The sequence below is a fragment of the Neophocaena asiaeorientalis genome, unplaced genomic scaffold (assembly GCF_003031525.2).
Source record: "Neophocaena asiaeorientalis asiaeorientalis breed wild unplaced genomic scaffold, Neophocaena_asiaeorientalis_V1.1 scaffold298, whole genome shotgun sequence".
NCBI lineage: Eukaryota > Metazoa > Chordata > Mammalia > Artiodactyla > Phocoenidae > Neophocaena > Neophocaena asiaeorientalis.
The window spans coordinates 648,016-671,141 of NW_020171997.1; the positions used below are offsets into that span (position 1 = coordinate 648,016).

At 39.2% G+C, this 23,126-nt stretch overlaps 1 protein-coding gene across 1 annotated transcript in view; it reads right to left on the bottom strand.

Annotated features, from left to right (window-relative positions):
* FAM227B (family with sequence similarity 227 member B) overlaps window positions 1-23,126 on the bottom strand; it is a 246,445-nt gene that overhangs the window by 658 nt on the left and 222,661 nt on the right. Inside the window, exons 14-15 of the mRNA XM_024748771.1 lie at window positions 5,783-5,860; window positions 2,468-2,537 (exon numbers count right to left, since the gene is read on the bottom strand). Of these exons, the coding sequence (XP_024604539.1) occupies window positions 2,468-2,537; window positions 5,783-5,860 (148 nt within the window). The remainder of the gene's footprint in view (window positions 1-2,467; window positions 2,538-5,782; window positions 5,861-23,126) is intronic.

Consider the following 23,126-nt stretch of genomic DNA (forward strand, 5'->3'; position numbering starts at 1 on the left):
ATGTTTACTATTCTAGGAAAACCCATCTGTGACTTGCATCTTCGTTGTGTGTCTAGCAAACTTGTTTGTATATGTGGACCAATGTAGGGCAGGTGTGAGGCATGAGGGTGAAACTATGAAAAGGCTGAGTGTGGGTTCTGGGATTGGGTAGGGGTATTGGTGGGTGCCTGTATATGTTTATCAAAATGGGCAGCAAGTTTGGCCATGTGGTGATGGTAAATGAGTGGCTCTCTCTCACGGATAGACTACAGGAAGGCTTTCCTGAATTATATGAAGATTTAGACTGAAAAGCATTTTGTGACATAGTCAGATAATTGAGAGACCAGCAGTCATGTGGCATGAATTATCCAGAAGTTTATCACAATTTTCTATTATTCTATGATTGAGTTGCACATTGATGAGCAAAAAGCCTGGATATCATCATCTTGAATATCAGTTTCAGAGAAGCTGAGGCAAAGCTGGTTGTTACATTTCTCAAAGGACAGCAGTCATATAAAGTACTAGGAAATCCATTATTCTATTCTAAAATAAAGTTCTGGTGCATTTTCATTCTTAGCAGAAAGGTAAGTACTTGAGAGAGCTTAAGTCCAATTTGTTAATTTTGAATTTTAAAAATTGATTTCAAATGATAATCCTTTGCTTTTTAAAACCTTTCCATTTTCCACAGAAGATCTGTGGTCAATTGATATATAATTCTTCGAAGATGCCTGGATTACTGTGAAAAAAAAAAAAAAAAGGCACTTGCCTTTAAATTTTTCACCATGAGATACCTTCTTTACAAGATAGGTAAGTAAAAATTTCTAGTGCACACTCTGCTTTAGAGGACATAGTCGTTCTAAGCCAGAATCTACTCCCATATTTGTCTTGCTGTCTGGCTTGAAGAAAAGAACTATTTTCCAATGAAGCCATCACCAAGTGTTATTCTAGAAATTATGAGAGATATCGAACTTGCCTGGAAAGGATGGGGCTAGGGCCACTGGAAAAAAGCTTCATGTAGAAGATGGAATTTGAGCAGGGCCTTAAAGGATGAATAGAATTTGAAATCTGGGGAGTAGGCATGGCAGATAAGCAAACTATATGATTATGGGTAAACATGATATGCTGGGAAGACTCAGTGGGAGTGAAGGGTTTGACTTGGGATATAGTGGAGAATCAGATTGGCTATACTGGCTGGAGCCAGCTTTTGAAGAGCTCCAAGTCCAGCATTTAGACCAGGGGTTGCAAACCAGCAGACCATAGGCCTTGTCTGGTCTGCAGATTTATTTAGTTTGGCCTCTAGGGCTATTTAAAAACTTGAGTCCTAAACAGGAATTTTACAGAAGAATCTGGATTACAAATGGTGGAAGATCTGATAACACTTTGGCCTCTATTCCTGCAGAGCCACAATGAACTAGAGGTGAGGAAGTAGTTGCCTTGTTTCACTGAGGCACAGACTCTCCAGTGTGCTATGGTGTCCATAGCTCCTGTAGTTTCTCTAAGACTCAGGCCATTTACTATTTACCAGCTGAGGTCACTTGCCCTTTACCAGTACACTTGCACAGTTTTCTTATATTAAGTAAATATTTCTCTGTACCCATGTCTCTAGCAGTAGCAGTTAAGAGAGACCATGAAAAAATGGGAGAAATAATTTGTTTTGTGGAATAAAGAGTAGTACTATTTATTTAATATTAAACACCCAATATTTGTTTAATATTAAACACCCAACAATATTACCCCTTTCCATTACCTTTCTGGCTCATAGGAATTTGGTTAGATTATTTGACCCCTGTTTTTGACATTACATCAGTAGCCAATGAGGATTACCCTAGATTTTTGCATGGAAGCCTGACATGCTGAAAATGAAAAGCTCTCTCTTATTCCTTACCTCAGATTGTCCAATCTTCAGATTTACTGTACACTATTTTCTACATGTTCTTTCTTGTTGGAAGGGAGGAAGGACCTTTAGATTTAATAGGACTGCCTGTAAGTTAAGGTGGAGCAGAAGGGAAGGGGACAAAGAAAACTGGAAAGAAGGGACCATGTCCTTCCTTTTCTTTCTTTCTTACACTTGAGTACTGTTTAGAACCTTATCATTTCTTACATTTCTGTTAATTGAGGGCAAGAATCATTCATCTAACACAGTAGTTGGAATCCAATATATTTTGGTTGAATTATTAACGGGAAATAAAATATGACTTCAAATACCAATAATTTTCTATTAGTTTGAAATTCTGCATTTGGAGGTTTTCAGTTGCATAAAATGCTTCTGGTCAGAAGCAAGGGATGGGGATGAGTGAGCATGAGGTTGTCACTGATACGAGAGAGAGGTTGCCCTAAATGTGCGTGCGGGTGATTAAATAACAAGAATGTATTCCATCCTGCCGCTGTAACTTGGATGTGAAACCATACATTGCTTATTAAATATTTTCCAGTCTATATAAGAGAAGCTAGAGAGAGAATTCTCAATTATTTTCCGAAAAAAACTTACCAGTTTTTGTAGGAAATTCTCAAAATCATTCTTAACTTCGTAAGGTTTCTTAGTAGCCTTTGCTTGGAGCCTAATCATGAAAGAAAGAAAACTGGTAACCAAACTAATTGTTTTCATACTGACACCAACTAAGAGCCACGATTTACGAAGAGTTTAATATGCTGGGCGTTTGCCACCACTTTACATATATTAATTCAGTTACTCTGACAACAATCTTAGGAAGTAGGTACTACTATTATCCTATGTTGTAGATGAGGAAAGAGGCTCAGATAGGTTAACTAACCTGTCCACAGTCATACAGCTAGCAACTAATAGAGGATTTGAACCCAAGCAGTGTGACTTGCACCCTCTATTCTAACCACTGTGCGACACTGCATCCCAGCAGTGAAGCATCCTCTTCAGTGAGATGGTTCACACAGTAAGTATTCCCTCAACTAATTCCACTCACTGGGCTCCAGTGCAGATTTTAAGATGAGTCACTGGGGAGGGAAGAGGAAAAGGGACTGGCCTGGAAAATATCTGGGGGAGAGAGAGAAAGAGAGATGGAAAAGGATAAAGGGTGAGGGGGGCGCTTACTAGACTGTAAGCTCATCAGGGGTGGGGATCCAGGAATCTATCATGATTTCTGTCACCACATACTCAGTCAAGAAATATTTTTAAGGAGTTGAATAGTTGAATTGAGGAGGCACCAGGAAACTTTCCAGAGATCTACAGATAAAGACAGAAGCAGAGGTAGGCCAGGCAAGGAACGATAGGAACTTGGGACAAGGGAGAGACAGCAAGAGAAACACAGATGAGAGAAAGAAAAATGAAAAATGGTATAAGACTATTGAGTTCACTGGCGATTTTCAAGTGAAACATTTGAAATTATTCTGTGAAATCTGTAGGAAGTGAAATTTTCTAAAAATTCCAAATACACTTTGCTGAAGCATGAACTTTGGATTAGCTAAACCCCTATAAGGCCTGCTCTAGGTTTTTCTAGGATTTATCCAGGGGTCCCCTGAGGGCACCCAGTAGGTTTGAAGATTACAGATAGAAACTTGGACACTGTGCCTATAAATTTAACAGGGACGTGGGAGTTATATACCCAAATGAGTCTTTTCCCCTTCACTTTCTCCAGCAATGTGCCATCGCATAAAACATATTTGAGTGCTTCTTGTGAGTTGCTCTGAAAACCAGTCTGCATCCTTTTGCATATCTTGAGTGGTGAGAAATCCTGTCCTCTATAGATTTGATTTTTGGGAACTTGTAAAAGTCATCTGGAGTCAGATCTTATGTTGTGAAGGGGAAAGCTGGGTGATAAAACTTTTAGTGAAAAATGCAGTAAGATTTTAAAGTAATGAGTTGCATTTTCTTATGTGACTGGGAGACTAGCTTTATAAGTTCCAAAATAGCAATTAGAAGTATGGCAGCATGACTGGCACAAAATTGTGGTTTCCCACAGGGGTTTATTTGAAGGGCTGTACTCATCTGACATTTATTCTTGCCTATGTGGATGTACTGGAAGAAGTGGGTTAGTCCCAACACTTTATAGTTTTGTTTTTTACACTGTAATAAAATAAACAAATATGCCCAACTTTCCTTGTTTCAATGGGGTACAATGTTTGTATGTATAGGGGAAGCAGCAGGGGCAGAAAGGGACAAAGAACTAGCCTGAGACCAGCTAAATAGGTTGTTTTTCTAGTTTACATCTTCCCATGGTTATGAGTCTATATTTAAAAGGCCCTCAGCTTAAGTCCTATGTCTGGTAGAGTAAAAGGAGATGATGATAATATTTAACAATTAATTAAATTAGAGTAAGTAATTATGTGGATAAAAAAGTTAGTGTTACTCTAGATGAACTACAGAGTAGAAAACTTCTGCAGATATTCCAGTTAATGAATTTTTACATAAGTTTAGCAATTAATTAAATTAGAGTAAGTAATTATGTGGATAAAAAAAGTTAGTGTTACTCTAGATGAACTACAGAGTAGAAAACTTTTGCAGATATTCCAGTTAATGAATTTTTACATATTAAACCTATTGTGGTTTATGTAACACATTTGTTCAATTAAAATGTTTTTAAGCACTACGAGTTGAATAAGAAACAAACCTATGAAGCTCCTTGTCAACTTTTTCCTGTCGCTGTCTTAGGAGTTTTATTTCTTCATTAATTAGGTGCTTTTCTCTATAAAGTCAAAGTTTGGAGTTAAATTTTAAAATAAAGCAGGCAATTCTCATTGAGAAAGAATAAATCAACAATTTGCTGCCTTCCACATATCAGTAAAGGTGCATTACAAAACAGTTCTTCAGCAACCCCTCCCAATGCACCACGTGGTATGAGGAATCCCCCAGCACACTGCCCCTTATAAACATGTGCCAAAGGCATCACCCATGTCAGCTGAGTATAGCCTGGGCTCCACCTTGCTGTTCCCACATGGGCCCTCTTACAAGGCGCCCATCCCTGTTCTTCCCAGTGAAAATAGGAAGTCTGAGGGCTCTGTGTGTGTGTCTGTGTGCGTGCATGCACATGTGTGTATGTCAGTGGGAGGGGAGTGGGGCCCCAGGGAAAGTAGAGGCTCAGACTTCTGTCCTGCCTGCTGGATAGGATAAGGCTGGCTGCTCTTCTTTTTACCTCTCTTTGATGTGTTTCCGGAACAGCATCAGGTACCCAAAGGGTAGGATGCCCATCCTTTCTCCCCTTTAAGGCAATAAGACAGCTAGGCAGTGACCTTGATATCACAGACAGAAGAATTGGACCCTGCCAATTTGTCCTCATAAAAATCGATGGACATCCTCATTAAGCCATTTCTCACTTCCTGGCACATAAGAATACCGTAACTGGCCAAGAGTAATCATTTTAGTTAAGCACAAAACACTTAAAATGTTTCCCCAAGAAAACGTTTCCGAAAAGAACTCCTTGCCTTGCTTTCCTCCATATCACCCCTGCTGCCACCCCAGCTACAAGGAACTCCTTCTATTACAGACAACCTTTCTGTTCTTCTTCCAGGGCTTATCTTTGTAAATGAACAATACTCCAATCTCTCTTCCTGGGAACTCTCTCCTGGTCTCTCCACGTTGTTGTGCATCCCCCCACCCAGACCACAGGAAAAGCTCCCTTCCTTTTTTCAATCCCTGACATGTGCCGTGTCTCCGTGGTTACAACATACATTCTTGACACCTACCTGAAAAGAATCTCCAAGTCTATAAGATGCTCAGAGGCGACTCTCCTCGTCAGTAAAATAAGAAGGTTAGTTGTAGATAATTTCTATGATTGCTTACAGCTCTAAAGGATTCTATGATTTTATATTTATCAATAGTATGGAGTCAACTTACATTCTAAAATCCTTTTGGTTGTTTGCAAATTGTCTTTTTGCCTCCTTTAGAATATCACAATAAGTTGGAGCAGGTGGCGTGATAGGCTTATGGTTAAGGAGAGATTTTCAACTAGGAAAACTTGAGAGAGGTTAACAGTATCCTTCACAGGGGGACTCAGGGAGCCATCTTGCCTGGGCTTCCCAGTCATGAAGGGTCTCAAGTATAAACACGAATATTATGTCTGGCGTTGCACTGAAAGGACCAAAAGGAGACAATACCCATCTGACTACTTTAAACTTATATCCCATTATCTGGACTACACCATCCATAGCGCACAAGGACTTAGTAGTTTCATAAGTCCCATAATTACTATTTTCATGTTTTTTTGGTGTGCTTTACAGGCAGCAATTTGTTAAATGTAAAATTTTAAATGTACATTTTGTAACTCTGTTTAGACATTTCTTCATTTCTACAGATACTGAGAACTTCAAAGTCTCTTGACTTCTGAGAGGCTCTGGAGGTGACTGGCAGCATATGTTGGCTGCCTCAGTTAGCCCAACCTCTGCTAACTGCATGGAAAAGGATGACAGGCAGAAGATAAAAATGTTCTGCTAATGTGGCTGGGGCTCTTCTCCTGTCTGTTTCTGGTACAGCCTGTGGCTGTGTCCCTAACACTGGTCTTAACCCATGTCTGTGTCTGGAAAGCAGATGCTTCCCTCTGAAGTGGCAACTGGTAAATGACTCAAGGAGGCAGCCCTCATCTTGTGTTAAGACCTTAGCCTCATTGGTAAACTAGGAGCTCTTAAACCTCTGCAGTCACCAAGATGCAGGAATGAGTCTGTCCTCCCATGGTCTCACTCTCCAACCTGAACCACACTTCAGTATTACCTCCATCTTTCTATGAATGCAATTTGCTCATTTAAAACACATTTATGCTCCCTTCAAGGATGTCCTTGATACTCATTTTAATCTTAATTATCTGGTATAAGAATGTTAGGAAAAGCTCAGTAGATCTGGTCCCTGGGACAAGACCACATAGGCACTTAACCTTATGACCTTAATTTCCTGAGTATTATATCTCAGTTGAGATAACCAGAAGGAAAAATATGAATGGCTCCACAACAAAGATTCTCACAATAAACTTGAATAAAATTTATATCTTTCCTATGACACTCTAAACTACTCAGAAAGTATCTTCAATCACTTATAATTTGAATATTAAGGTCTTAGAATCAAGGCAAAGAACATTTGTTTTCTGTACACTCCAGATGACTTTCTCAGCAATGCCACGGTGATAAATTCTCTCTGCCAGCCATAGAACCTGTTTAAGAAGTTTCCTTAACAGCATCACTAAGTTGTTGGGAAGCAGTGTTGATAGCAGACCATACTCCATCCTACTAAGCACAGAGTTTGCGAGGGTCTGGATGATCATGTTATCCTGAATAGGATAGGAATTCTCTGAAATAGATTTTACAGAGAAGTCCGCTGCTCTTTATGATGCATTCCAAGTTTACTTTAACCCCTTCATCATAGCTAGGTTTTAGAGTATGGTTTTCCTTAAAGAAAGAGATAAGCCTGGAGGGGGATCAAGATGGCGGAGGGGAGAATGTGGAGCTCACCTTCCCCCACAAACACATCAAAAATACATCTACATGTGGAACATTTCTCACAGGAAACCAGCTGGAGACTGGCAGAAGATCTCCTATATAACCAAAGCTGCAAGAAAGATCTCCACATAACTGAGTAGGATGGGAAAAAAGGAATCAGGACAGGACTGGTGTCCCTGGGAGGGATCTATAAAGGAGAAAAGGTCTACGTGGGCAGACCCTGAGGAGCCCCCTTGCCTGCTGGGAAATCCGCTGGGACAGATAGAGGGGCTGGAGAAGCCCAGACTCTACTTGTGAGGAGTGCGTGTGTGCTGGCTTGCTGACAATCAGGACAGAGAGAGACTGGCAGCTGGCTTGCCACACTACCCAATATCAGGTGTGCATTAGGCAGGGCTACAAATACATGCAATGGCTAAGTGCTGAATCTCTGACAGACAGACCCTGGGAGAGGACTCAATCTAGCTTAGTGGAGATAGCTCGGAGGGCCTGGGGTATAGTCTGGGCCAGACTGCAGAGCTCTTTGTCACTGCTTGCATGGCAGGGGTGAGTCCGGCTGTGGCGGATTTTGTCAGCGCCTGCAAAGGGTGATGCCACAGAGATGCTCAGGGAGTGCTGAGTCTCAGATGGAGAGCCCCTGGGTAGAAGTATGCAGTGGTTGGTTTCCCAAAGGGAGTTCACTGGCTCTGCCCACCCCACACCGCAACTTGGAGCAGCATCTGGCACGGACAGGTCCTGGGAGAGGTCTGGCACAGAGGCAGCCTAGTTCTCAGGCAGCAGCACAACCACCTTGATTCCTGCAGCCACAAAGCCTCAGCCCCCAGCACCAGCCCATTCCACACCACAGCCTAGCACTAGGTCTGGGATGAACACAACAGGAAAAGAGATGTGACATTTGGCTGCTTCTAGACAGAACTGCAGATGTCTGCATGGGTAGTGCATAGATTCGCTGTAACGACACGGGCCTCAGTTGCTTCAGCAGTCACCTCCTTTGGAGCAGGTCACGCACTCAAGGTCAAAGGAGACTGAGTGAACCTGACCCTCAGGGCTTTTACTCCGACAACTGGGGAGCAGACACCACCGCTGACAGGGCTGTAACAGCCACAGAGCAAGGAGGAGGTCCCACCCAGAGCACAGGCTCTGGACACCACACCAGTTACTCCCCTATCAAGGGGATAACAACTAGCACACTCTGAGGAAAGATGTGGCTGGTACCCATACTGAAACCAGCCCTGGCACCAGAATATTGGATTCACAGTCTACACAGGGATGCTTCCAAATAAAAATATCCCTTCAAGACCACAGTAGATAACTGTTTCTCCTAAATTCATAGAGACAGAGAAAGTTAAGTAAAATGAAAAAGCAGAGAAACTACTCCAAATTAAAATAAAAGAAATCCCCTGAAAGAACAAATAATGAAACAGACCTCACCAGTCTACTATACCCTGAGTTCAAAAAGGAGGTGATAAAAATGCTAAAGGAATGAAAAGATTGATAGAAATGCAGATCACTGTAGTAAGAAACTAGAAAATATCAAATCAAAATTAGACAACTTAGTGAGATAAAAACCAATCTAGAAGCAATGAATAGACTAAATAACACAGAAGAATGAATATGTGATCTGGAGGACATACTAATGGAAATCACTCAATCAGAAGAGCAGACAGAAAGACAAATGAAAAAAATGAAAGCAGCATACAAAATCTATAGGATAATATAAAGCATGCCAAACTATGCATAAGCTGGGTTCCAGAAGGAAAAGAGAGAGAAAAGGGGATTGAAAGTGTATTTGGAGAAATTATTGCTGAAAACTTCCCAAACCTAAAGGAAACAGATATCCAAGTACAAGAAGCACAGAGGATCCCAAACAAGAGGAACTCAAACAGATCCACATCAACACATATCATAATTAAAAAGGCAAAAGTTAAAGATAAAGAGAGGATTCTAAAAGCAAGAGAAAACAAAGAGTCAGTTACGTGAGAACCCCCATAAGGCTATCAGCTGATTTCTCTGCAGAAACTTTGCAGGTTAGGAGGGAGTGGCATGATATATTCAAAGTCCTGAAAGGGAAAACCTGCAACTCTACCCAGCAAGATTATCATTTAGAATAGAAGGAGAGATAAAGAATTTCTCAGACAAGCGAAACCCAAAAGAATTCAGCAATACTAAACCTATCCTAGAAGATACATTGAAAGGTCTTCTCTAAACAGAAAAGAAACAAGAATCTATAGGAAAGAGACAGTCACAATAGAAAAGGCAAATACATAAAAGGATTGAAGATCACTTAAGCCAGTACATAGATGAAAAAACAATCAAAAATTTTTTGTGAAAGTGATTATGACGACAATTAGCAGCAAAAGGATAAGATGTAAAATAGGACATCAAAATCAAAGAATGTGGAGGAGTGAACTATAAAAATGTGGATTGTTTAGAGTGTGTTCAAGCTTGTATGACTATCAGTTTAAAGCAAATAGATATAGTTAGGGGTCAACATACTTGAAAACCATGGTAACCACAGATCAAGAACATACCATAGGTTCACAAATACCAAAAAGAAAGGAACTCAAGCATAATACAAAAGAACCATCAAAGCACAAAAGGAAAAACAAAAAGAAGAAACAAAGAACTACAATACTGACAGGAAAACAAGGTTTAAAATGGCAATAAGTACATACCTATCAATAATTACTTTAAATGTCAATGGAACAAATGCTCTGATCAAAAGACACAGAGCAGCAGATTGGATAAGAAAACAAGAACCTGCAATATGTCACTTACAAGAGACTCACTTCAAGGTGAAAGACACACACAGAAAGTGAGAAGGTGGAAAAAGATATTTCATGCAAATGGAAATGACAAGAAAGCAGGGGTAGCAATACTCATATATCAGACAAAATAGACTTTAAAACAAAGTCCATAAGGAGGGACAAAGAAGTACATTATATTATGAAAAAGGGACCAATACAAGAAGAGGATGTTACACTCATTAATGTGCATGCACTCAATATAGGAACACTGAAAGATATAAAACAAATACTAACAGACAGAGAGGGAGAACTTGACAGGAATACAACAGTAGGAGTCTTTAAAACCCCACTGACATTAATGGACAGATATTCTAGACAGAAAACCAATAAGGCAACAGAGGTCTTAAATGATACAATAGACAAGGTGAACTTATTTGATATCTACAGGACCCTACATCCAAAACACCCAGAATACACATTCCTTCCAAGTGTGCATGGAACATTCTCTAGGATAGACCACATATTAAGTCACAAAACAAGCCTCAACAAATTTAAGAGGCTAGAAATTATTTCAAGTATATTTTCTAACCACAATGGTATGAAACTAGAAATCAACCACAAAAAGAAAAATGGGAAAAGAACACATGGAGACTAAACAAGATGCTATAACAAACCAATGGGTCAATAATGAAATCAGAAAATACTTCAAGACAATTGACAATGAAAACACAACTTTACAAAAACTATGGGATGCAGCAAAAGCAGTTCTAAAAGGGAAGTTCATAGTAATACAGGCCTTCCTCAAGGAACAAGAAAAATCTCAAAGAACCTAACCTACCACTTAAAAAAATCAGAAAAAGAAGAACAAAACTCAAAGTCAGCATAAGGAAGGAAATAATAAAGATCAGAGGGAAAATAAATTAAGTAGAGAACAGAATAGCAACTGAAAGCATCAATGAAACCAAGAGCTGTTTTTTGGAAAAGAGAAACAAAATCGACAAACCTCTAGCCAGGCTCACCAAGAAGAAAAGAAAGAGGACCCAAATAAACAAAATAAGAAATGAAAGTGGAGAAATAACAATGGATACTGCAGAAGTACAAAAAATCATAAGAGAATACTATGAACAATTATATGCCAATAAATTGGAAACCTAGAAATGGACAAGTTTTTAGAAATGGCCTGCCAAAACTGAGTCAAGAAGAAACAGATGATTTGAGCAGACTGATCACTAGATGTAAAACAGAATCTGCAATAATAATAATAAAAAAACTCCCTGCAAACAAAAATCCAGAACCAGATGGCTTCACTGAGGAATTCTACCAAACATACAAAGAACCTATACCTATCCTTCTCAAACTATTCAAAAAAAAAAAAAATACTGAAGAGGAAGGAACCCTCTCAAATTCCTTCTGTGAAGCCATCACCCTGATACCAAACCAGACAAAGACACTACCAGAAAAGAAAGTTACAGGCCAATATCTTTGATGAATATAGATGCAAAAATCCTCAAGAAAATATTAGGAAACAGAACCCAGCAATACATAAAAAGACCTACATCATGATCAAGTTGGATTTATCCCAGGGTCATAAGGATGGTTCAACATACACAAATAAATCAATGTGATATACCACATTAAGAAAAGGAAAGGCAAAAAACACATGATAATCTCAAGAGACAGAAAAAGCATTTGACCAAAGTCAACATCCATTCATGATAAAAACTCTCACCAAAATGGGTATAGAGAGAACATATCTCAACATAATAAAGGCATTTATGACAAACCCACAGCCAACCTAATACTCAATGGTGAAAAGCTGAAGGCCTTCCTGCTAAATTCAGGAGCAAGACAAGGATGCCCGCCCTCTCCACTGCTATTCAACATCATATTGGAAGCTGTAGCCACAGCAATCAAGTAAGAAAAAGAAATAAAAGGTATCCAAATTGGAAGGGAAGAGGTAAAACTGTCACCATTTGCAGATGACAAGATACTCTATATAGAGAAATCTAAAGTCTCCACACAAAAAGTATTAGACCTAATACATGAATTCAGCAAGGTAGCAGAACACAAGATAAATATACAGAAATCTGTTGCATTTCTTTACACTACAATGAAGTATCAGAAGAAGAAAGTTAAAAAAAATTCCATTTAAAATTGTATCCAAAAAAAGTAACTAGGAATAAGCTTAACCAAGAAGGTGGAAGAACTATTTGCAGTAACAAATATAAAACAGTAACAAAAGAAATTGAAGATGATTCAAAGAAATGGAAAGATATCCTATGCTCTTGGATTAGAAAAATTAATATTATCAAATTGGTCATACTGCCTGAAGCAATCTATAAATTTAATGCAACCCCTATCAAAATACTCATGACAGGGGCTTCCCTGGTGGCGCAGTGGTTGAGAGCCCGCCTGCCGATGCAGGGGACATGGGTTCGTGCCCCGGTCCGGGAAGATCCCACATGCTGCGGAGCAGCTAGGCCCACGAGCTATGGCTGCTGAGCCTGCGCGTCCGGAGCCTGTGCCCCGCAACGGGAGAGGCCACAACAGTGAGAGGCCCGCATACCGCAAAAAAAAAAAAAAAAAAAAAAAATTCATGACATTTTTCACAAAACTAGAACAAATAATCCTAAAATTTATATGGAACCACAAAAGACTTAGAATTGCTAAAGCAATCCTGAGGAAAAAGAACAAAGCTGGAAGCACAACCCTTCCAGACTTTAGACAATACTACAAAGCTACAGTAATCAGAACATCATGGTATTGGCAAAAAATGAGATATATGAGTCAATGGAACAGACCTATAGAGCCCAGAAATAAACCACACACATACAGTCAATTAATCTACTTAGAGTATACAATGGAGTAAATATAGTCTCGTCAACAACTGGTGCTGGGAAAGCTAGACAGCTACATATAAATTAATGAAATACAAGAGTCCCTCACACCATATACAAAAATCAACTCAAAATTGTTAAATGATCTAAATATAAGACATGACACCATAAAACAGAAGAGAACACAGGCAAAACATTCTTGGACATAAGTTGCGGCAATATTTTCTTAAATCAGTTTCTGAAGGCAAAAGAAATAAAAGCAAAAATGAACAAATGGGACCTAATCAAACTTAAAAACTTTTGCACAGCAAAGGAAACCATCAACAAAACAAAAAGATAACCTGTTGAATGGGAGAAAATATTTGCAAATGATGCAACCAACAAGGGGTTAATATCTAAAATATATAAGCAGCTCATACAACTCAATATCAAAAAAGCAAACCACCCAATCAAAAAATGGGCAGAAAACCTAAATAGACATTTCTCCAAAGAAAACATACAGATGACCAACAGGCACATGAAAAGATGCTCAACATCACTAATTATCAGAGAAAAGCAAATCAAAACCACAATTAGGTATCACCTCACACCAGTCAGAATGGCTGTCATCAAAGTCTATATATAGGGACATCACTGGTGGCACAGTGGTTAAGAATCTGCCTGCCAATGCAGGGGACACGGGTTCAAGCCCTGGTCCAGGAAGATCCCACATGCTGCGGAGCAACTAAGCCCGTGCGCCACAACTACTGAGCCTGTGCTTAGAGTCCTTGAGCCACAACTACTGAGCCCACGCATTGCAATTACTGAAGCCCACGTGCCTAGAGCCTGTGCTCCACAACAAGAGAAGCCACCACAATAAGAAGCCCGTGCACCGCAATGAAGAGTAGCCCCTGCTCACTGCAACTAGAGAAAGCCCGCATGCAGCAACGAAGACCCAACTCAGCCAAAAAAAAAGCGGCTGAGCCCGTGAGCCATGGCCGCTGAGCCTGTGTGTCCGGAGCCTGTGCTCCACAACGGGAGAGGCCACAAAAGTGAGAGGCCCACGTACCACACACAAAAAAAATGTCTACAAATAATAAATGCTGGAGAGGGTGTGGAAAAAAGGGAACCCTCCTACACTGTTGGTGGGAATGTAAATTGGTGCAGCCACTATGGAAGACAGTATGCAGATTCCTTAGAAAACTAAAAATAGAACTACCACATGACCCAGCAACCCCACTCCTGGGCATACATCTTGAAACAATGAAAACTCTAATTCGAAAAGATACACACATCCCTCTGTTCATAGCAGCACTATGTACAATAGCCAAGACATGGAACCAACCCAAATGTCAATAGGCTCGAGAAGAAGTGGTATATATATGTGTGTGTGTGTGTGTGTGTGTATATAAATATATATATTTGAAGGATCAAATATATATATATAATAGAGTATTACTCAGCATTATAAAAAGGAATGAAATATTGCCATTTGTAGCAACATGGATGGACCTAGATAATATTATACTACATGAAGTAAGTCAGACAAAGACAAATATATGATATCACTTATATGTGGAATCTAAAAAGTAATACAAATGAATGTATGTATTAAACAGAAACATACTCAGAGACATAGAAAACAAACTTACGGTTACCAAAGGGGAAAGGGAGTGGGGGAGTTATAAAATAGGAGTATGGGAGATTAACAGATACATACTACTATACATAAAATAGATAAGCAACAAGGATTTACTATATAGCACAAGGAACTATATTCATGATCTTGTAATAAGCTACAATGAAAAATAATCTGAAATATATATATATAATATATATAAAATGGAATTACTTTGCTGTACACCTGAAACTAACACAATATTGTAAATCAACTACACTTCCATAAAAAAAGACATAAGCCTGACTTTCATGTCACAATGGTATATGTTTCTTAAACTTATAATTTAATGAAAAGTTTATGTGCATTATGTAGGTGAAAATCACATCAGTGCAGTGATAGCATCCGGCCTTCCCAGGAGGCAGACCAGTAGTGACAACTGCATGTACACATGAGCAATGAGAATGCTCTCATTATTGGCTTCAAGGACACATTCAGGAAATAGCCCTCTTCGGGGCCAGCATGAAGCAAAATTGGGAAGTCAACAGAATGTGTGTCTTCGGTGTCTTTCACTCATCTCTCTCGATGCTCTTCTTTTAGTACCCTCTTAGTTCTTCATTGCTCCTTGGCTGGCATTAACAGGTCACATTTCCCATAGATTATAGAGTGCCATGCTGGAGATTCAGCTCTAGTTCTTGCACTATGGTCAGCACTTGCCATCTAGGGCCATGGTAGCCCAGGTAGTTGACAGGGTTGGCCCTCCTTTTCCTTATCTGTAAAGTATGAAGGTTGAGCTTCATGTTTTTGTAGCTCTCATCCTGTTAAGATTTTCTACCAGAAAAATTTTCTACTTCTATTAGAGGTAGAAAATGAGCCTATTTAAGTTCCAACCCATCACTGGGGTAATGGTAAAAGGCTTGGAGAGAGTGGGGTGGAATTTCAGATTTTGCAAAGGAATATAGGAGAGAATCTGTTTAATATTTAGATATGGGGGCTGCATAAGAGATAGGGAGAAGGAAGGATCAATTATGGCAAGGATAATGATGGAATCACTTTATAGAAATTGGGAAGTTTGTCAATTTGAAGGTTGTATTATAGGGGATGAGAAGGTATTTTAAAAATGGGCATGAGACTAGAGAGCAGAACTCAGCATCAGCTGTTTAATTTGGGAGTGCTTAGAAAAAGAAATGACAGGAACCAAGATGGCAGAGAAGAAGGACGTGCTCTCACTCCCTCTTGTGAGAACACCAGAAACACAATTAGCTGGTGGACAATCATCGACAGGAAGACATTGGAACTCACCAAAAAAGATACACCACATCCAAAGACAAAGGAGAGGTCACAATGAGATGGTAGGAGGGGCGCAATCACAATAAAATCAAATCCCATAACTGCTGGGTGGGTGACTCACAAACCGGAGAACACTTATACCACAGAATTCCACCCACTGGAGTGAAGGTTCTGAACCCCATGTCAGATTCCCAACCTGGGGTCTGGCAACAGGAGGAGGAATTCCTAGAGAATCAGACTTTGAAGGCGAGTGGGATTTGACTGCAGGACTTCAAAAAGACTGGGGGAAACAGAGACTCCACGCTTGGAGGGCACACACAAAGTACTGTGTCCATCAGGACCCAGGGGAAGGAGCAGTGACCCCAGGGGAGACTGAACCAGACCCACCAGCTAGTGTGGGAGGGTCTCCTGCAGAGTTGGGTGGTGGCTGTGGCTAACTGTGGGGACAAGAACACTGGCAGCAGAAGTTCTGGGACGTACTCCTTGGAGTGAGTTCTCCCAGGGTCCACCATTAGCCCACCAAAGAGCCCAGGTAGGCTCCAGTGTTGGCTTGCCTCAGGCCAAACAAGCAACAGGGAGGGAACCCAGCCCCACCCATCAACAGTCAAGTGGATTAAAGTTCTACTGAGCTCTGCCCACCTGAGCAACAGTCAGCTCTACCCACCACCAGTCCCTCCCATTAGGAAACTTGCACAAGCCTCTGAGATAGCCTCATCCACTAGAGGGCAGACAGCAGAAGCAAGAAGAACTACAATACTGCAGCCAGTGGAGCAAAAACCACAGAGAAAGATAGACAAGATGAAAAGGCAGAGGGCTATGTAGCAGATGAAGGTACAAGATAAAACCCCAGAAAAACAACTAAATGAAGTCAACAACTAAGATAGTCAACCTTCCAGAAAAAGAATTCAGAATAATGATAGTGAGGATGATCCAGGACCTTGGAAAAAGAATAGAGGCAAAGATCTAGAAGATGCAAGAAATGTTTAATAAAGACCTATAAGAATTAAAGAACAAACAAACAGAGGTGAACAATACAATAACTGAAATGAAAACTACACTACAAGGAATCAATAGCAGAATAACTGAGGCAGAAGAACGGATAAGTGACCTGGAAGGCAGAATGGTGGAATTCACTGCTGTGGAACAGAATAAAGAAAAAAAAATGAAAAGAAATGAAGACAGCCTAAGAGACCACTGGGACAACATTAAACACACCAACAATCACATTATAAGGGTCCTAGAAGGAGAAGAGAGAGACAAAGGACCGGAGAAAATATTTGAAGAGATTATAGTCGAAAACTTCCCTAACATGGGAAAGGAAATAGCCACCCAAGTCCAGGAAGCACAGAGAGTCCCATACAGGATAAACCCAAGGAGAAACACATCGAGACACATAGTAATCAAACTGGCAAAAGTGAAAGACAAAGAAAAATTATTGAAAGCAGCAAGGGAAAAACAACAAATAACATACAAGGGAACACCCATAAGGTTAACAGCAGATCTCTCAGTGGAAACTCTACAAACCAGAAGGGAGTGGCATGATATAATTAAAGTGATGAAAAGGAAGAACCTACAACCTAGATTACTCTACCAGGCAAGGATCTCATTCAGATTCAGTGGAGAAATCAAAAGCTACATAGACAAGCAAAAGCTGAGAGAATTCATCACTACCAAACCAGCTCTATAGCAAATGCTAAAGGAAGTTCTCTAAGTGGGAAACACAAGAGAAGAAAAGGACCTACAAAAACAAACCCAAAACAATTCAGAAAATGGTCATAGTAACATACATATCGGTAATTACCTTAAATGTGAATGGATTAAATGCTCCAACCGAAAGACACAGGCTTGCTGAATGGATACAGAAACAAGACCCATATATATGCTGTCTACAAGAGACCCACTTCAGACCTAGGGACACATACAGACTGAAAGTGAGGGGATGGAAAAAGATATTCCATGCAAATGGAAATCAAAAGAAAGCTGAAGTAGCAATACTCATATCAGATAAAATAGACTTAAAATAAAGAATATTACAAGAGATAAGGAAGGACACTCCATAATGATCAAGGGATCAATCCAAGAAAAAGATATAACAATTATAAATATATATGCACCCAACATAGAAGCACCTCAGCACATAAGGCAACTGCTAACAGCTTTAAAAGAGGAAACTGACAGTAGCACAATAATACTGGGGAACTTTAACACCTCATTTACACCAATGGACAGATCATCCAAAATGAAAATAAATAAGAAAACACAAACTTTAAATGACAAAATAGACCAGATAGATTTAATTGATATTTATAGGACATTCCACCTAGAAACAGCAGATTACACTTTCTTCTCAAGTGCACACGGAACATTCTCCAGGATAGATCACATCTTGGGTCACAAATCAAGCCTCAGTAAATTTAAGAAAATTGAAATCATATCAAGCATCTTTTCTGACCACAATGCTATGAGATTAGAAATGAATTACAGGGAAAAAATGTAAAAGACACAAACACATGGCAACTAAACAATATGTTACTAAATAACCAATTGATCACTGAAGAAATCAAAGAGGAAATCAAAAAATACCTAGAATCTCCAAAGAAGACATACAGATGGCCAAGAAGCACATGAAAAGCTGCTCAGCATCACTAATTATTAGTGAAATGCAAATCAAAACTTCACTAAGGTATCACCTCACACCAGTTAAAATGGGTATCATCAAAAAATCTACAAACAATAAATGCTGGAGATAAATACAACAAAATTGAAAAATTTAAAAAAAAAAAAAAAGGGCATGTTCTTACCATATGACCCAGGAATCCACTACTGGGCATATACCCTGAGAAAACCATAATTCAAAAAGAGTCATGTACCACAATGTTCATTGCAGCTCTATTTACAATAGCCAGGACATGGAAGCAACCTAAGTGTCCATCGACAGATGAATGGATAAAATGTAGTGAGGTGGATGAACCTACAGTCTGTCATACAGAGTGAAGTAAGTCAGAAAGAGAAAATCAAATACCGTATGGTAACACATATATATGGAATCTAAAAAAAAAAAAAAAGGTTATGAAGAACCTAGGGGCAGGATAGGAATAAAGACACAGTCGTAGAGAATGGACTTGAGGACACAGGGAGGGGGAAGGGTAAGCTGGGACGAAGTGAGAGAGTGGCATGGGCATGTGTATACTACCAAACGTAAAATAGATAGCTAGTGGGAAGCAGCCGCATAGCACAGGGAGATCAGCTCGGTGATTTGTGACCGCCTAGAGGGGTGGGAGGGAGAAACAAGAGGGAGGGGATATGGGGATATATGTATATGTATAGCTGATTCTCTTTGTTACAAAGCAGAAACTAACACACCATTGTAAAGCAGTTATACTCCAATAAAGATGTAAAAACTAAAATGGGCATGTTCAATTAGCTACTTCCTGCTAATATTTACAGGCATACCTCAGCAATATTGCAGGTTCATCTTTGGCTGAAGGGAACATTGTGTCTGTTTTCATCTATCCAGAGCACTAAAACTTTCTCCATATCAGCAATAAGGCTGTTTTGCTTTCTCATTCATGTGTTCACTGGAGTAGGACTTTTCATTTCCTTTAAGAACTTTTCCTTTGCCTTCACCACATGGCTGTTTGGCACAAAAGGCCTAGCTTTCAGCCTATCTCGGGTTTTGACATGCCTTCCTCAGTAAGCTTAATCATCTCTAGCTTTTGATTTTAATTGAGAGACGTGCAACTCTTCCTTTCACTTCCTTATCCCTCCATGATAGGGATATTAATTGGCCTAATTTCAATATTGTGTCTCAGGAAATAGGGAGGCCTGAGGAGAGGCAGAGGGGTTGGGGAACGGCTAGTTGGTGGAGCAGTCAGAACACACATTTATTAAGTTTGCCATCTTATATAGGTGTGGTACCTGGTGCCCCAAAACCTTAAGATAGTAACATCAAAGATCACTGATCACAAATCACCATAACAAATATAATAATAATAATGAAAAAGTTAGGAATATTGTGAGAATTACCAAAATGTGGCACAGAGACATGAAGTGAGCAAATGCTCTTGGAAAAATGGGGCTGACAGGCACACTCGTAGCAGGGTTGCCATGAATCTTCAATTTGTAAAAAATGCAATATCCATGAAGTACAAAAAAATGGGTTTTGCCTGTGAGTGCTGTTAGAATTTCAAAGATTTTATCCTTCTACAAACTTATATTGTGCCGTTGAGTATGAGTTCCATGTTGAAGTGTTTGGTAGCAAGCTGATGTTTCTCACTCTGAACTAATTGAATTTTCTTTGCTTTTCACATTCATTATAAACTATTAGTATTGAGACAAAGGACTGTTTTATTTCTTATAAATGATTAATTTTGAACATATGTCATTATTGAAATGAACTGGGTAGACATTCTTTATAAAGTCATTCTCATTGCCCACAAAATTTGGTCATAATTTTATATTCATGTTGTGTAAGGAGTTGGTGCTAAGACTGTAGCATTTTCCTGCATTACTCAATGGTGATGGTTTTCAGTAGACTTCTGTTAATATTTGTTAATGAATATCCTAATTTTTATTCTCTTCAGATACTTAAAGCCATTATTTTTTCCCAATTGTAGAAAAACAGAGTGCTTAAAGCTTATAAATTATGAAGAATGGCTATATTCTAGTATACCAAACGTAAAATAGATAGCTAGTGGGAAGCAGCCGCATAGCACAGGGAGATCAGCTCGGTGATTTGTGACCGCCTAGAGGGGTGGGAGGGAGAAACAAGAGGGAGGGGATATGGGGATATATGTATATGTATAGCTGATTCTCTTTGTTACAAAGCAGAAACTAACACACCATTGTAAAGCAGTTATACTCCAATAAAGATGTAAAAACTAAAATGGGCATGTTCAATTAGCTACTTCCTGCTAATATTTACAGGCATACCTCAGCAATATTGCAGGTTCATCTTTGGCTGAAGGGAACATTGTGTCTGTTTTCATCTATCCAGAGCACTAAAACTTTCTCCATATCAGCAATAAGGCTGTTTTGCTTTCTCATTCATGTGTTCACTGGAGTAGGACTTTTCATTTCCTTTAAGAACTTTTCCTTTGCCTTCACCACATGGCTGTTTGGCACAAAAGGCCTAGCTTTCAGCCTATCTCGGGTTTTGACATGCCTTCCTCAGTAAGCTTAATCATCTCTAGCTTTTGATTTTAATTGAGAGACGTGCAACTCTTCCTTTCACTTCCTTATCCCTCCATGATAGGGATATTAATTGGCCTAATTTCAATATTGTGTCTCAGGAAATAGGGAGGCCTGAGGAGAGGCAGAGGGGTTGGGGAACGGCTAGTTGGTGGAGCAGTCAGAACACACATTTATTAAGTTTGCCATCTTATATAGGTGTGGTACCTGGTGCCCCAAAACCTTAAGATAGTAACATCAAAGATCACTGATCACAAATCACCATAACAAATATAATAATAATAATGAAAAAGTTAGGAATATTGTGAGAATTACCAAAATGTGGCACAGAGACATGAAGTGAGCAAATGCTCTTGGAAAAATGGGGCTGACAGGCACACTCGTAGCAGGGTTGCCATGAATCTTCAATTTGTAAAAAATGCAATATCCATGAAGTACAAAAAAATGGGTTTTGCCTGTGAGTGCTGTTAGAATTTCAAAGATTTTATCCTTCTACAAACTTATATTGTGCCGTTGAGTATGAGTTCCATGTTGAAGTGTTTGGTAGCAAGCTGATGTTTCTCACTCTGAACTAATTGAATTTTCTTTGCTTTTCACATTCATTATAAACTATTAGTATTGAGACAAAGGACTGTTTTATTTCTTATAAATGATTAATTTTGAACATATGTCATTATTGAAATGAACTGGGTAGACATTCTTTATAAAGTCATTCTCATTGCCCACAAAATTTGGTCATAATTTTATATTCATGTTGTGTAAGGAGTTGGTGCTAAGACTGTAGCATTTTCCTGCATTACTCAATGGTGATGGTTTTCAGTAGACTTCTGTTAATATTTGTTAATGAATATCCTAATTTTTATTCTCTTCAGATACTTAAAGCCATTATTTTTTCCCAATTGTAGAAAAACAGAGTGCTTAAAGCTTATAAATTATGAAGAATGGCTATATTCTAGTCCTTCAGGATGACTGTGGCAGCATGTTTTCCAATTCCACTGTCTGAATTGATCTCACACTTCATTTTCTTGTGCACTGCTACATGGAGGTTACATGGCAAGACACTAAATGGAGAAGGAGCCATTTGGGTACAAATAAAAATGATCCTATTCTGGGACTTCGCAACAGCTGTGGTTGGGATGTGACAGACAAAGACATAGAGACATGCTAGAGGCCTCCATTCATTCTCTGGGGTCTTTGATCTCCCTTTAGAATCACAGAGTATTAGAGAAATAATGGGCCTTAGAAATCATAGGGTCCAATTTGATTATAGTATACATGCAGAAACTGAGGCTTCTTGAAGGGAAGTACCCTGTCTGAGAGCTTGGGTGTGTGTGACTTAGAAAAAGAATGGCTCAAGGGCAAATTTTGCTCCTATCTGCCAAAAATAATGTCCTAGGATGAGGTTGCAGGAGGCTTTGCTGTTTTCTTCATATCCCTTAGAGACAATTCTGGGAGTATTCTCAGAATGCTCCTGAGATTCCCAGGTTCAAGTGCTCATTCTAGACATAATGCTATTGTATAAGAAGTAAAAGGAAGGTAAGCAGCAAGCAGTGACCAGAATCTCCTCTATACACTAGAATTCATTTGATTCTTAATCCTAAAAACTAAATTCTTGTATAACTTATCAGCGTGTGGCCTAAACTGATCTTAGAGCAGTTATCTTCTGCTTAATGTTTACCTTTTTTATACTTCAAATATTCTAATGCTGCATTTGCAAAAGTGTCAAACATTCACAATATGGTCAAGTAAAGAAAAAAAAAGACTAAAAAAATGTTATTGCTAAGCACATGTGCCTTATTCTACAGGAGATAATACCACTGTGGGAATCTCACCCAGATTCTATATGGTGGGGAATGATGTGTAAAATAGGGTTACTGTTTTAGTAAGTTTCATTAGTTAATACATTATTAGCAGCAGGTTTTCGTAGCATAGTCTAGAACATTGAAGGAACAGGACTACTGGAAATATTAACACAGATTTAACTAAAAGCATTCAACAAACTTGCCAGGACGTTTGCCCCACTTTAAGAAACAAAGATGAGTTTGTTTCTCATGATGTTTGGCTTTAAGGAGTTAATAGGAATGAGAAGGGACAACA